This window comes from Moschus berezovskii, chromosome 6 (genome assembly GCF_049115385.1).
Source record: "Moschus berezovskii isolate FMDL1 chromosome 6, NW_MosBer_1.0, whole genome shotgun sequence".
NCBI lineage: Eukaryota > Metazoa > Chordata > Mammalia > Artiodactyla > Moschidae > Moschus > Moschus berezovskii.
Window position 1 is genome coordinate 89710886 of NC_142465.1, and position 17216 is coordinate 89728101.

Sequence of the window (17216 nt, forward strand, 5' to 3'; positions counted from 1 at the left end):
AAGGACTGAGGAGCCTGGCGCACTGCAGTCCATGGAGTCGCAAAGAGTTGAACATGACTTAGCAACTGAACAACACCAACAGAAAGAATTCACTCCTTTTGGTCCTTTTATTCTCTAATGCTTTTTGTTTCGTTTCCTTATTATGTTACAGTTCTTATCACTGTGGTTTACTTCTCCATGTGCCTATAAAGTGGAATAACTCCAGACTGTTCAGGTCTATGTTTGCCTAATTTAAAGTGGAAAACAAGTTTATGAGATTCATTTTACACATGAAGAAACAGTGCCTTGCTTATGGTCTCCTATGAGACCTTAGATGAGCCTTACTCTGACTTTCCAAAGATTCCAAAGAGCCTCCCAGGAGGGGTTTGGATGCTAAGAGAGCCCTCACACAGTGTTCTTTCATATCCTCTCTCCCAACGAGGCTGCCATGACGTGATGCTGGTCCAGGAATCAGCTGCTCTTTAACTAGCAGAGGCAGCAGAAGTAGTACTAGAGTTCACCAGTGATGAGCTGGATATGACATCTTCCTGTTATGCACGTGGGGTATAGAAGCAGAAATAATGAATAGTAGGGAAGATGAGAAGGCAATGGCACGCCACTCCAGTACTATTGCCTAGAAAATCCCGTGGATGGAGGAGCCTGGTAGGCTGCAGTCCGTGGGGTCGCTAAGAGTCGGACACGACTGAGCGACTTTACTTTCACTTTTCACTTTCACACATTGGAGAAGGAAATGGCAACCCACTCCAGTGTTCTTGCCTGGAGAATCTCAGGGACGGGGGAGCCTGGTGGGCTTCCGTCTATGGGGTCGCACAGAGTCGGACACGACTGAAGTGACTTAGCAACTTAGCAGCTTAGCAGGGAAGATGAGAAAAGGATAAGTAAAATAAAACAGGAGACAGACAAGGAGAGTAATCAATAACAGCAGGAAACTAAAGCAAGAAGTCACAAGATGAATGGAAAGAACTAGATAGCAGTAATCCCATGGTAGGGCTTCCCAAGTGGCTCAGTGGTAAAGAATCCACCTGCCAATGCAGAAGACTCCAGAGATGTGGGTTTGATCCCTGGGTCAGGAAGATCCTCTGGAGTAGGAAATGGCAACCCACTCCAGTATTCTTGCCTGGAGAATTCCATGGACAGAGGGGCCTGATGGGCTGCAGTCCATGGGGTTGCAAAGAGTAGGATGCAACTGAGCACTATCCCATGGTAAGCATCAAGTTCCAAGTTATCAAGTTCATTTGTATGACGGATTCTTATGTAACCCTTACTATGGCAGACATTCTCAGCCTGATTCAGGTTACTCATGTTGCTGCTGTGAAGTAACTTCAATAACCCTGTGAGGTAGGCACCATCATCCCCATTTTTCAAACGAAGAAAACAAGACTCAGATGTTAAATAACTTGTCCCAGATCATGCTACTGGTAAGAGGGTGAGGATGAAGCCCAGGTTTCTGGCTTGAGCCCACACTACCCAGCACAAATATGCTCTCTCTCTTACTTTAGAAATTTTCTATATATTATCTATGTCAGTGTTCAAAATTAAATTCTACTCTTTTATTCTTCATGTGCTGTACTGCTTTTCAGCTGAGTTTACTCAGTCATTGCTTTCATGCTTCACAGCACAGCAAAAGGTCATTCTGATTAGAGTAAAAAATCCTATTCCATTGCATGTGATTATTTCCTAAAATAAAGTTGGTGCTGTCTTCTGCAGGAAAAAAAATTAAATTCTGCTACTTACTTGTTGTTCCTTGACCATACTGTGCCTTAATTTTTCCCAATACTGAATATCTCTCCACTTGCTTGTATGATTTCTAAGAAGTTGGATATAATTATTAACTTTGTTCTTCTAAAGGTAAGGTGTTTTTTCCCTTGGGCTGCTTTCAGGAATTTTTCTTAATTTTTGATTTTCCGTCCTTTAAAAATGATATGCATGAATAGGTTTCTGGGGCATTTATCTTGCTTGGTATTCTCTGAGAGTCCTCAATCTGTGGTTTGGTGTCTGACATTAGTTTGAGGGAAATTCTCAGCCATTTTTATTTCAAATATTTCTTCTGTTTTTTTCCTTCTTTTTCTTCTGGTATTTCCATTATGTGTGTGCTGCATTTAAGTTGTTCCAAAGTCCTTGGTTATTCTGTTCTGGCCTTTTTCAGTCTTTGTTCTCTTTGCTTTTTGCTTTTCAAGCATTCTACTGATAAATACTCTCAGAGATACCTTCCTCAGCTGTGTCCAGTTGAGGAATAAGCCCATCAAAGGTATTCTTTGTTTCTGTTGAAATGACCTCTAGCATTTCTTTTTGGTTCTTTCTTGGGATTTCCATATTTCAGTTTTACATCACCCATCTAATTCTTGCATGCTGTCTACTTTATCCATTATAACCCATAGCACATTAATCACAGGTACTTTAAATTCCTATTCTGATCATCATATCCTACCATGTCTGTCTGGTTCTACCATGTCTGGTTCTGATGCTTGCTTTGTCTTTTCAAATTGTGGTTTTTGCCTTTTGGCATACCTTGTAATTTTTTCTGGATAACCAGATATGATGTACTGGGTAAAAAGAACTGCTGTAAATAAGCCTTGTGTAAAGTGGTGGTGAGGTGGGAAGGAAGAGTTCTGTAGTCTTGTGATTAGGTCTCAGTCTTTAAGTAATCCTATGTCTCTGGACAATGAATCCACAAGTGTTTTTAACTTTTCCTGTCCTCTCTTGAACTGTGGTGCTGGAGAAGACTCTTGAGAGTCCCTTGGACTGCGAGGAGATCCAACCAGTCCATTCTAAAGGAGATCAATCCTGGGTGTTCATTGGAAGGACTGATGCTGAAGCTGAAACTCCAATATGTTGGCCACCTCATGCGACGAATTGACTCATTGGAAAAGACTCTGATGCTGGGAGGGATTGGGGGCGGGAGGAGACGGGGACAGAGAATGAGATGGTTGGATGGCATCACCGACTCGATGGACATGAGTTTGAGTGAACTCCAGGAGTTGGTGATGGACAGGGAGGCCTGGTGTGCTGTGATTCATGGGGTCTCAAAGAGTTGGACACGACTGAGCGACTGAACTGAACTGAACTGAACTGTCCTCTCTTAGGTAAGAGGGAATGACTAAAGCCAATTGGAGTTGGATTTTTCCTTTCTCCAAGGTGAGTTAGGCTCTGAAAAATCAGAGCAGAAATAAACAAAAAAAGGGAGAAGAATCACATCAATAAAATTAGAAATAAAAATGGAGAAATGACAAATATAAAAGATCATAAGAGACTACTATGAGCAATTATATGCCAATAAAATGGACAACTTGGAAGAAATGGACAAATTCTTAGAAAAGCATAACCTTCCAAAACTGAACCAGGAAGAAATAGAAAATTTTAACAGACCCATCACAAATAAGGAAATTGAAGCTATAATCAAAAATCTTCCAACAAACAAAAGCCTGGGACCAGATGCTTCACAGGTGAATTCTACCAAAAATTCAGAAAAGAGCTAACTCCTATTCTACTCAAACTCTTCCAGAAAATTGCAGAAGAAGGCAAACTCCCAGACTCATTCTATGAGTCCACCATCACCCTAATACCAAAACCAGACAAAGATGCCACAAAAAAGATAAACTACAGACCAATATCATTGATGAACACAGATGCAAAAATCCTCAACAAAATTCTAGGAAACAGAATCCAACAGCATACTAAAAAGATCATACATCATGACCAGGTGGACTTTATCCCAGGGATGCAAGGATTCTTCAGTATTCACAAATCAATCAATGTGATACACCACATTAACAAATTGAAAGATAAAAGCCATATGATTATCTTAATAGATACGAGAAAACCTTTGACAAAATTCAACACTCATTTATGATCAAATCTCTCCAGAAAGCAGGCATGGAAGGAACATACCTCAATATAATAAAAGCCATATATGACAAACCCACAACAAACATTATCTTCAGTGGCAAAAAATTGAAAGCCTTTCCTCTAAAATCAGACAAGACAAGGGTGCCCACTCTCTAACTACTATTCAACATAGTTTTGGAAGTCCTAGTCACAGCAATCAGAGAATAAAAAGAAATAAAAGGAATCCAGATTGGAAAAAGAAGAAGTAAAACTCTGTTTGCAAATGACATGATCCTCTATATAAAAAACCCTAAAGATACCACCAGAAAATTACTGGAGCTAATCAATGAATATAGTAAAGTTGCAGGATATGAAATTAGTACACAGAAATCCCTTGCATTCCTATACACTAACAATGAGAAAACAGAGAAATTAAGGAAACAGTCCCATTCACCATTGCAACGAAAAGAATAAAATACTTAGAAATGAATTTACCTAAAGAAACAAAAGATCTATATATAGAAAACTATAAAACACTGATGAAAGAAATCAAAGATGACACAAATAGAAAAATATACCATGTTTGTGAATTGGAAGAATCAATATAGTGAAAATGAGTGTGCTACCCAAAGCAATCTATAGATTCGTCATAATCCCTATCAAGCTACCAATGGTATTTTTCACAAGTAGTTTCAAAATTCATAAATACAAAAAACCTCGAACAAGCAAAGCAATTTTGAGAAAAAAGAATGGAACTGGAGGAATCAACCTGCCTGACTTCAGACTATACTACAAAACTACAGTCATCAAGACAGTATGATACTGGCACAAAGACAGAAATATAGATCAGTGGGACAAAATAGAAAGCCAAGAGATAAATCCACACCCCTTTGGACACCTTATCTTTGACAAAGGGGACAAAAATATACAATGGAGAAAAGACAATTTCAAATAACAAGTGGTGCTGGGAAAACTGGTCAACCACCTATAAAAGAATGAAACTAGAACACTTTCTAACACCATACACAAAAGTAAACTCAAAATCGATTAAAGATCTAAATGTAAGACCAGAAACCATAAAACTCTTAGAGGAAAACATAGGCAGAACACTTTGACATAGGTCACAGCAAGATCCTCTATGATTTACCTCCTAGAGTAATGGAAATAAAAACAAAAATAAACAAATGAGACCTAATTAAACTTAAAAGCACTTGCTCAACGAAGGAAATTATAAACAAGGTGAAAAGACAGCCTTCAGAATGGGAGAAAATAATAGCAAATGAAGCAACTGACAAAGACTTAATCTCCAAAATACATAAGCAACTCATGCAGCTAAATACCAGAAAAATAAACTACCCAATCAAAAAATGCACCAAAGGACTGAACAGACATTTCTCCAAAGAAGACATATAGATGGCTAACAAACACTTGAAAAGATGCTCAACATCACTCATTATCAGAGAAATGAAAATCAAAACCACAATGAGGTGCCATCTTACACTGATCAGAATGGATGCTATCCAAAAGTCTACAAGCAATAAATGCTGGAGAGGGTGTGGAGAAAAGGGAACCCTCTTACACAGTTGGTAGGAATGCAAAATAGTACAGCCACTATGGAGAACAGTGTGGAGATTCCTTAAAAAACTGGAAATAGAACTGCCATGTGACCCAGCAATCCCACTGCTGGCATATACACCAAGGAAACCAGAATTGAAAGAGACACATGTACCCCAGTGTTCACTGCAGCACTGTTAACAATAGCTAGGACATGGAAACAACCTAGATATCCATTAGCAGATGAATGGATAAGGAAGTTGTGGTATATATACACAATGGAATATTACTCAGCTATTAAAAAGAACACATCTGAGTCAGTTCTAATGAGGTGGATAAAACTGAAGCCTATTATACAGAGTAAAGTAAGCCAGAAAGAGAAACACCAATACAGTATATTAATGCATATATGTGGAATTTAGAAAGACAGTAACAATGACCCTATATGTAAGACAGCAAAAGAGACACAGAAGTAAAGAACAGACTCTTGAACTACGTTGGAGAAGGCAAGAGTGGGACAATATGAGAGAATAACATTGAAACATGTATATTACTATATGTAAAATAGATGACCAGTGTAAATTCAGTGCATGAAGCAGGGCACCCAAACCTGGTGCTCTGGGAAAACCCAGAGGGTTGGGGTGGGGAGGGAGGTGAGAGGGGGTTTCAGGATGGTGGGACACATGTACACCCATGGCTGATTCATGTCAGTGTATGACAAAAAACCACCACAATATTGTAAAGTAATTAGCCTCCAAATAAATTAATTGAAAAAAATTCCAGCAGGTCAGGCTTGTTCTTAATTTTTCCTGAGATCAAACCTTGTTAAGAAGAACAGAGTGCTCTTGTGTATTTCAAAATGCTTCCTTTCCCCCTCCTCCTGCTTTCTGATTCATAAAGAAGTTGTTGGTTTTTCAGTCTGTTCAGCCTTTCACTTGATAGGATGGAGTGGCGTCTTCTAGGCTCCTCACTGGTGGAGCTAGGTTGCTTCAGTTTCCTCATCTACAAAATAGGCACAATAAACAGTATCTACCCATAGACTTATGATGAGAATTAAATGGATTAAAACATATAAAGCCTTTGGAACACAGGTCTTGGCACATAGTAAGTATTCAGTAGATGTTAGTGATTCTCCTCTTCCATTTCTGCTCACTCTTCTCCTCGTTGTTACCGTATTGCTATTGTTTCTACTGTTCCACAGCCTTGGGTAATGAGCCTCCTCTATCAGCTTGCTAAGGACAGCTTGTTACACATAGTTGAGGATTCTTATAGTGGAGTTTTGGGAGGAAAAATTTTATTTTCCCATGACCTTTTCTAATAGAATAAACACAGGAAACTATTTTTATATGTTTTACTGGTGATATGTTTCTCAATTCAAAAATGGTAAAGCATCCCATATTTCACTTTTTCCTTTGTTTATCAGAAGATTACCTTTATGGTAAATTTTTGCTTTATATTTTTACTTTCACTTTATATAGTTAATTGAGAAATTGAAGTTAATTTTATTGGAAACTCCACCATATGATTTGCAAGGGAAAAATATAATCCAGTATCAAGGATCAATTCTAGAACTGCAGGAGCTCCTTCATCTTAAGTTTAACAGAGCCACAGAAATACTTCTCAGAGTAAGTGTGATGTTTTGCTTTATATGTTATTAATATCTTTTGTAAGTGTTGAGATTTTATATTATATAATTTTTAAAATCCAATATCATTTTTTGAAGATTTAAAAGGTTAAACTCAGAATAATTTAAGGCACAATGTATTTATCAACTGTGAATATTTTATTTTTAAAGAAATAAAACATTATCAATATAGCTAAATTCTAGATATTTCCTCTTATACTTGCTAAAGTTTACTAGGACCATTATGAAAATAAATTCACAAAACCTTGTATGTTAGATATTCACTCATGATGAATCAGTTTACATAAGATTACAATTATTGGTAGTCATTCTATTTTTCCCAAGTATCTTAGCACCAATGGTAATGTTCAACTAATTATAGAGCCATTATTATTATATCTATGAAAGTTAATAATAATTCCATAATGTATTTTAATATCCAGTCCATATTTAAAATTTCCCTAATATTCCATGAATATCTCCTATAGTTTTTGTTTGGTTTTGTTTTTTAAAACCAGAAAACAGTATAAGATCATACCTTGCTTTTGGCTATTTTGTGTCTTGGTTTCTTTTTTCTTCTGGTCTAGAACACAGTAACCTTTATAGACTTGGTAGAGTGTGTTCTAATTACAAAAAGAACTGCAAAGAAGGCTTATTATTGTTGTTATTCTTAGCAGTAATATTCATATTAAAATTTTGCGACTATCTTATTTATATTGCAAGAAAAAGCCAGTAAGGAAATGTGTTATAATTGTTAGTGATCAAGATTTTTATTTTAAGAGAAAAAAAGATATGTTATATAGAAGAGAAGATTAGACAAAACACTGTAATGATAAATTTGTAATGGAAATATCAGTATGAACCAGATTTCTCTTTATTCCATGAAAAGGAATAAGTTCTAATTGGGGTAAATAGCTGATTCAAGCTTGGGGCAGGGAATTTGAAAGATGAGATTGTTATTGCAAGATGAGTTTTTGCATTATCTTGTGCTAGAAAGCAAGTAAATGCTCAAAGACTAATGGAGTCATTAGGTAAAGGGACAAGACTAGCTTAAAAATGCTCCCAGTGGTCAAGTTGGAGATAATTTGAATATCAGAAAGCACAATGACTATAATTTATTAAAGCACATTGATTAAAATAAAAATTCATGAGTCTACAGTGATACCCCAAAACGGAAGAGGGAAAGTGAGGTGGGGGTAGAGAGAACAATTCTTTATTGAATACCATCTGGTGAATGTGGAAGGAATGGTCAGTAAGTTAATCACCACTTTTCAATCCCCAGTGTAGTAACTGATAGAGATAATTAACCGCTGTCTCTGTAATTAGGTGAAAAGTTTAGGAGCATGTCATTCTCATAGTGCCAAAGCATTTGACCACAGATTACTTACTGACTAGGATAAATGGATAGTCACCACCTGAACTCAGTGATCAAGTCCACATTGTTAACAGTAGGTCATCATATGCCTCCTGATAGGATGCAATGTAAAGAACACAACTTCCCATAAGGTGCCTTCCTGCAGAAAATCATTCATCTAATCTGATTAAACCTACCTTGACCTAACTTCCAGTGTACAAAAAATAAAGGAGATAGAGGAGTAAGTTAAACTGTGAGGGAACAGCTGGATAAATTCACACAATGTGGAACAGTTCTACAACAGTTTTGTTATTTATGCCACACTGAGTGACTTGTGGGATGTTAGTTCTCCTACCAGGGATCGAACCTGTGCCCCTCTTCAGTGCAGCCCTAACCACTGCCAGGGAAGTCACAGAACAATTACTTTTAAAACAAATAGCAATAAATTCAATTCCCAGTGCTTTTTACGTTTTTATGTTATAGGAGCTGAATACATATTGACTTATTTAAGTCCTTTTAAAGAATTAATGTCTTAAGCAAGAGGCATGAATCTATTTTAGTCTTTATTAAACAATTCTAAAGAATATTCTCAAATGGTATGTTGATTATCGAGTATTAGACTAGTAAAACACAGAACTCATAGGGATATTTTGTTTTGTAAACTTGGTGTGTTCAGGAATAGGCTAACTTTTGCGGTAGCATAAGGTAAGGATAAAGTCAAGATTAGGATATTTAGTTAAAATGAGATGTCATGATAATGTTAAAATTGAAAAGGGTAATCTAAAAGCAATCTACAAGAGTTACCTGGGACTGTAGGAGCAACTACCATCCTTAGACACCTTAAGAGAAACTGAGTAGAAAAGGGGACACATATTTAAGTGAGTAAATACATTTGTATCATTTAGAGAATTATTTAAAACAATTATTTGTTATTTTTATTGAACTTTATTTTCACCCAAATTACTTTTTTAAGTATTGAAGGGAATCCAACACCTAACTGATGAAATAACTTACCTAAATTGTGTAATTTGTGAGGCCTCTAATCTTAATGTTTTCTTTTTTTCTTACAGCAAGCTAGTACTTTAGCAGATCTGGACAGTGGAAATATGGAAAAAGTCATTCGAGATGAAAATGTTACTCTCTATATATGGGCAAACCTCAAGAAGAATCCAAGGTATTGCCATGGGTGATGCTATAGGTCTGAAGACATTAGAGTCACATGACCAAGCAGATGCCTGTTGCATTACAGCATGGCATACTTATAAAAACCCATCTTAGGAAGTCAGCCAGTTAGAGTTTAATTCTGAGACCTGTTGTTTATCTGAGACAAGTTACTTATCCTTGTAAGGTCTCAGTATTATCAACAGTGAAATTATTTTTATTACTTAATAGGATTGGGCTGAAGATTAAATGTTAATACATGTAAAAGTCATACATAACAGGATGTCTAGTATAAATATACACTGACTAGATATCAGGGTCTTCCTCTTTTTTTCACTCACTCAAGCCTCCCTCCCCACCAAAAGTAGAAGTGATAGGTGCTTCCCACGGGACAGTCTGAAGCTTTTAAAAAATTTATTTTGTGTGAACTGTGAAAGTAGCATCAACATATATACACTATCAGGTGTAAGATGGATAGCTGGTGAGAAGTTGCTGTGTAGCAACAGGGAGCCCAGTCTGGTGCTCTGTGATGGCCTGGAGGGATGGGGTAGGGGAAGGGGAGAGAGGCTAGGGAGGGAGAGTGAAAGTAAAAGTCGCTCAGCTGTGTCTGACTCTTTGTGACCCAATGGAGTAAACAGTGCATGGAATTCTCCAGGCCAGAATACTGGAGTGGGTAGCCTTTCCCTTCTCCAGGGGAATCTTCCTAACCCAGGGATCAAACCCAGGTCTCCAGCATTGCAGGCAGATTCTTTACCAGCTGAGCCACAAAGGAAGCGGGTATGTATGTATAATTATGGCTGATTTGTGTTGTTATATGGCAGAAGCCAACACAACATTGTAAAAATTTAAAAATATATATTTAAATTTAAAAAATAGTACTTTCAAAAATAATTTCATATTTATTACTTTTTAGATATTTAAATGATGTTTTCAACAAAGTAATACCATTCTGAGGAATAATAGAGATAATGACAAATTCATAATCACTTGGCTGCTGTTTTTACTCAAATGTTTCAAAATAATTGAGTTAATATGGCACAGTGAGTTTTAGAGAAAAATTATTAGAGTAAAAGTTAGGAGGTCTAGGTTTCTAGTCCCAGCTCTAAAAAGACTAGTCATAATAATGGGAAAAATTGGACTTTATTTTTGATATTTAGTAAAAGGAAGGAACAAAATATTTTCCAAGTTCTATTTGCTACAAAATAATCTGTGGTTTAAATTTTAGTTAAATTTTTTATTCATTTATTTTTGGTCACACTGTGCGGTTTGCAGAATCTTATTTCCCCAACCAGGAATTGAACCCACACCCATGGCAGTGAAAGCATGGCGTCCTAACCAGTGGACCGCCCTCTGGCAGAAAATAATCTGTATAATTTTAAAAGAATAAAGGTAAAATGAACAGCTCTGTATTAATGACCCAGGTTTAAAAAGAGAGTTAGATGGTATTCTTTTACTAAGATAAGGAACAGTGGTGGCGAAACAACTTTTGTCTTACTTTGATGGTGATGAAGAGGGGCAGAGGGTGGTGAGTTCAGTGTGGGACTTGTAAAATTTGAAGTTACCTATGAGACTATGAGACATTGAAGTGTAACTGTCTGAAGGCATTGAAAGAAATGTGAGTTGGAAACATATTTGGAGGCATTATTAGCATTGTTATTGTCGTTTAGTCACTAAGTTGTGTCCAACACTTTTGTGACCCTATGAACTGTAGCCTACCAGGCTCCTCTGTCCATGGGATTTCCCAGGCAAGATTACTGGAACGAGTTTCCATTTCCTTCTCCAGGGGATCTTCCTGACTCAGGCATCAAACCTGCATCTCCTGGACTGGCAGACAGATTCTTTACCACTGAGACACCAGGGAAGCCCAAGTTTTGGAGACATGTTTGGGGAAGTCATTAGCATACAGATCAGTAGTTCTTAACTTTTTAGAAACCAACTCTTATGAACTTTATTACATATGTGCACACATATGTAAGGGAGTTTTTTAACTTTTATAGTTCATTCAGGGATGCTTCTTCCCCTAGGAAACATAGAGCTCATTGAAGTCAGAGAAATAATAATATCCAGGGAGAATATGTAGAAGGAGATGAAAGGAGAACTCAGGCTGGAGAGCTGAGTAACATCAGCATTTAAGGGATGGTTCGGAAGTTCAGTTCAGTCACCCAATCGTGGTTAAGAAGGAGGCTGTGCAAAGGAACCAGAGAAGGAGCTCCCAGAGATGGAGGAGAAGAGTATGGAGCCATGGATCCCAAGAGACAGTTTTGAGACGGTAACATCAGCAACCTGGTCTAAATGCTGCAAAGAAAGCAAGTTAAGGGTATTCACAAGTACTCAAAACTCTGGTGAAATTAAAGCGGAAATAATGCTTAGGTATACATTCACAGCAGACATAGAACTTGCTAGAGCCTCATCGTTTTTGTTAAATTAATTAACAGGCACAGAAGCATCAGATTCTCTGAGACACAAACTGGATTTGAAATCCCAAGGATATTAGCAACATCTGACATTGCTCTACACCTCCTGCACACTCACTACGATCATGTCACACCCCTGAGCCCTGTTCTAACACCATCACAAGAACACATTTCCGTAGTAACTGACTTTGTCAAAGAAGAAGCTAAGAGTGTGCAAGCAGCAGTCAGCAAAGATCTCCAAGAAGAGAATAAACAACAAGAAAATGAGTCTAACTCAGTTCATGAGGAAGAAACAAAAACTGAGGAACAAGGTGATGTCGAAGAACAAATGGTAGGACACTTTAAATGTACATTTTTTTCTTCAAGTAATGGGTGTTATTAGATTCTCTTGATGCATTCTCAAGATTTTTTACTAAACAGCTAGAACTGAAAGCCACTTTCTAACCAATGACTCCGTTTTGAATGTGTTTTTCCCCTTGCCTTCTATATTCATAGTCACTATTTATAGTTCAGCTTGTTGCTTCCACACCCTAAAGTTGAGCACAGAAATTGCTCATTTTTATTTTAGGTTCATTCCCCAAAAGCTTTGAAGCAATTTAATTTGTGGGTATTTATTACATTTCAGATTCACTTAAGGGAACTTGGATTAAATACTTTCACAAACTGAAGGATTAGTTACTTCTTCAGGTTTTGGTTTTGTAAGAAAGAATTTAATGAAGTAAAAGCTAATTTTTTTTAAAACCGATGTACTTCTCTTTTAAAAACTGACATCTTTAGATATAATAATATGTTTTTTGCTATGTGCTCAGTCAGTCATTCACGTCTGACTCTCTGTGGCCCCATGGACTGTAGCTGGCCAGTCTTCTCTGCCATGGATTTCCCAGGCAAGAATACTGGAGTGGGTAGCCATTTCATACTCCAGAGGAACTTCCTGACCCACAGATAGAACCCAAGCCTCCTCTGTCTCCTGCACTGGCTGGTGGATTCCTTACCACTAGTACCACCTGGAAAGCCCAATAATATGTTATGATAATCATATTTTGGTAATTGGTTTCTGCTCTCTTCATTCTGTTTCCAGAATTTTCAAGCCACTTACCTATTATGGTGAAATAAATTGTCTCTTTAGCATTTAATAGAACTTTCTCAGAACTGAACAGCTTTTTGTTTGACCATGGACAATTTGATTTTAGGAAGGACCAGGTTTTCCTGTAAGTGCTTAAAATATTGTATTGGCTTATTGTTTTGTTTTCTTTAAACACAGGTAGGGTAAAGAATTAAGTTGAATGCAAATTAGAAATCAGAATAAGTATTATTAGGTATTCTAAGAACACATTTAATTGAAAAATGCCCTTTGATTACACAAGAATAAAAAATTATAATGATTCTACAGCAATGTAAAAGATGGATGTAAGACACAATGGTCAGTACAAAGAATAGTATTCAGAGTGTGATTACAATGATGAAAAAATCAAAAAAGCATAAAAGGAGGAGAATCCAGAAACCAATATATAACTGATACTTCAGAGAGATTGGAAATAAGTGATTTGTTCTTCTTTAAAAGTTATCACTCTTAAAGAAATGTTTTTTGAGCAATCTGGTAGCTTTTAAAATTAAAGAAAAAAATAATTTTCCTCTCAGATAGCATGGTAGCTTTACTAGAGTTCAACAATATTTCCAGTTTTCTTCCCTTTCCTGGACATGTAGGAAGATTATACTCCTCTCCCCCTTAAAATTAGGGGTGACCATGTGACTTGCTTTAGTTAAGAAGACATGAATGGATGTAACACACTGATTTCCAAGGGGGAAAAAATAAAGAATGAGTCAATGGGCCCTGGATGTCACATTTAAGTATGCAGTAAGAAGCAAAATGGAGACCTGTACACTTAAAATAAGATATCACAAGATTTGTGATTGAAAACTCATGAAAACAACAAATAAAAAGGTATCAAAATTATCTATATGAAAAGATGTTATATAAAAATGTTTGGTCTTGATCTGATAAAAATATTGAATAACTTCTGCTCCTCAAATTCCTTGATCACATTTTATAAAAAACTCATCAACAGTTTACGCCAAAATTTCATATTATTAATTTAAAGTTGTTAAATAATTTAGAAAAGATATAATTTGAAATATTACTTGAATTTAGATGGCTTTGCCCACTCCAGTGTTCTTGCCTGGAGAATCCCCGGGATGGGGGAGCCTGGTGGGCTTCTGTCTATGGGGTCACACAGAGTCGGACACGACTGAAGTGACTTAGCAGCAGCAGCAGCAGCAGTTCTTCCTATGCATGTAAGTCTCAGTTGAAGCACCTCATATAAGTGATGACTTATTATAGTTCTATGTCTGCTGCTGCTGCTAAGTCACTTCAGTCGTGTCCAACCCTGTGCGACCCCATAGACGGCAGCCCACGAGGCTCCGCCATCCCTGGGATTCTCCAGGCAAGAACACTGGAGTGGGTTGCCATTTCCTTCTCCTAAAACTACTTAAATAGTTTCACATTAAAGATATCAGCACATGAATTCACTGTAATACCAAATAGTGCAGTTTTTCTATTTTTCTGAAAATCTGTCATCTATTAGAGTAAGAAGTCATTTCCTTTACTCTCAGTCACTGAGCTCCAAGTTACCAAACTAAGTTTTCCTCCATTAACAGGCCCTTTCCAATGTGTTTAACTACATCTGTTTTTTTCTGTTATTCTTTAATGTTTTATTGAAACTCTTCATGGCAAAAAGATGGTGAAACAATGGAAACAGTGGCTAGCTTTATTTTTCTGGGCTCCAAAATCACTGCAGATGGTGATTGCAGCCATGAAATTAAAAGACACTTACTCCTTAGAAGGAAAGATATGACCAACCTAGACAGCATGTTAAAAAGCAGAGACATTACTTTGCCAACAAAGGTCCATCTAGTCAAGGCTATGGTTTTTCCTGTAGTCATGTATGGGTGTGAGAGTTGGACTATAAAGAAAGCTGAGTGCTGAAGAATTGATGCTTTTGAAGTGTGGTGTTGGAGAAGACTCTTGAGAGTCCCATGGACTGCAAGGAGATCCAACCAGTCCATCCTAAAGGAGATTAGCCCTGAGTGGTCATTGGAAGGACTGATGTTGAAGCTGAAACTCCAATATTTTGGCCACCTGATGCGAAGAGCTGACTGATATAAAAAGACCCTGATGCTGGGAAAGATTGAGGGCAGGAGGAGAAGGGGATGACAGAGGATGAGATGGCTGGATGGCATCACTGATCAATGGACATGGGTTTGGGTGGACTCCAGGAGTTGGTGATGGACAGGGAGGTCTGGTGTGCTGTGGTTCATGGGGTCGCAAAGAGTAGGACACGATTGAATGACTGAACTGAACCTCTTCAATCTACAATGATGACTAAAGGTGTAAAAATGACTAAAGATATACCAATGCTGTGCTGTTCTTAGTCCCTCCATCATGTCCAATTCTTTACGACCCCATGGCAGTGGCCTGCCAGGCTCCTCTGGCCATGGAGATTCTCCAGGCAAGAATACTGGAATGGGTTGCCATGACCTCCTCCAGGGGATGTACCAATGCTATTGTTGATAATACCACAGAAGTACATTAAGGAAAAGCATTCTACTCGATGGTAATGCATATTTTAAGGCATAGTGAATGAAGTTCTTCTCAAATAATTAGTCTAGGGAACCAAGAGTAATGATCTGACAATTAGTTTTACCTTATGAAAATTCACTACAGTCTGGGAGGCATGACTGAGAACTGTGTGAATGGTAGGTGGAGGAACCTGGTTGGCAGAACTTTGTAATCAGGCAGTTGAAAAAAAGAGAAGATTGCCTAGAAGATGACACTAACATTACTTTAGTGAGCAGCCCTGTTTTGGGGAACCAATCCTCTCATCACACCGCACCGGCATGTGTGTAGATACTCATGCTTATGTCCATGTGCTATATCATTCTTCCAAATGCCCCACAGCATTCTGAAAAGTTAATACGAACAATGCTGAAGTATGTGTGATTTCCACAGAAGCAGAAAAATCCTGTGGTTGTGCTTAAGTGTACGAAGGCAGGAGGAAAACCATCCCCTGTGCCGAAGGAAGATTTAGGAGGGGAGTTAAGGGGGGGCAGAAGTAACCTGCATAGAGTGAAAAATCCCTCAGGTCAGAGCCATTTGCCCTGCTCAGCTGGCTAGGAAAGGAAAGAGAGCAGGTGGAAACACTCATCAGCTGGGCCTCCACTTGCCAGTAATTCTGAACAGAACACATTTGTTGAGCACTTTTTGTAAGTGTGAGTCACCTGCAAGGGGCAGAAATCACTGGATTTATAAAGAAAATCAGCAGCTCAAAAGAAGGGGATAAAGATAATTTGATGGAATTAATGGGAGTGAGTAAAATAAATCACGGAAAGAAATAGATCTAATATCTATGTAAAATAATTTATAGAACTTGAGAAGGGAAAGGTTGAGTTTAATATAATAACTGTCTCTGAGACAGCTAGCTAGGATATGAAATAAAATATATTTCCAATCATACTTCCCTCTACAGACTAAAAAAAAACAGATCAAAGGTTTAAATATAAAAACTAATCAAAACTCATAAAATAATAAACAGTATTTGAAGAGAATGTAGGGAAGTTATTTTATCATATTTACTAAAACTGGTGTTGGAGAAGACTCTTGAGAGTCCTTGGACTGCAAGGAGATCAGTCCATCCTAAAGGAAATCAGTCCTGAATATTCATTGGAAGGACTGATACTGAAGATGAAGCTCTGATACTTTGGTCACCTGATGTGAAGAGCTGATCATTGGAAAAGACCCTGATGCTGGGAAAGATTGAAGGCAGGAAGAAAAGGGGACGACAGAGGATGAGATGGTTGGATGGTATCGACTCAATGGACATGAGTTTGAGCAAGCTCCAGGAAACAGTGAAGGACAGGGAAGCCTGGCATACTGTAGTCCATGGGGTCACAAAGAGTTGGACATGACTGAGCAACTGAACAAAAACAAGATCTTTTTTTAAAAAAATTGTCATTATTTTTTTTTGGTTGTGTTGGGTCTTCATTGCTATGCATAGGATTTCTCTACTTGCAATGAATGGGAACTAGTCTTCATTGTAGTGGGTGGGCTTCTCATTGCAGTGGCTTCTCTCGTTGTGGAACACAGGCTCTAGGGCTTGCTCAATAGTTGTGGCATACGGACTTTGTTAGTCAGCTACACGTGAAATCTTCCCAGACCAGGAATCGAACCAGTGTCCTCTGCATTGGTAGATGATTTTTCACCACTGGACCACCATGCAAGTCTAAGATC

The 17216-nt window shown here is 37.7% G+C and overlaps 1 protein-coding gene across 3 annotated transcripts in view; it reads left to right on the forward strand.

Moving 5' to 3' along the window:
• DNAI7 (dynein axonemal intermediate chain 7) overlaps nt 1–17216 on the forward strand; it is an 88913-nt gene that overhangs the window by 29921 nt on the left and 41776 nt on the right. For all 3 annotated transcript variants that reach the window (XM_055396564.2, XM_055396563.2, XM_088837273.1), the window contains 3 exons: nt 6858–7004; nt 9428–9531; nt 11954–12263. In XM_055396564.2, coding sequence (XP_055252539.2) covers nt 6858–7004; nt 9428–9531; nt 11954–12263 — 561 coding nt within the window. The remainder of the gene's footprint in view (nt 1–6857; nt 7005–9427; nt 9532–11953; nt 12264–17216) is intronic.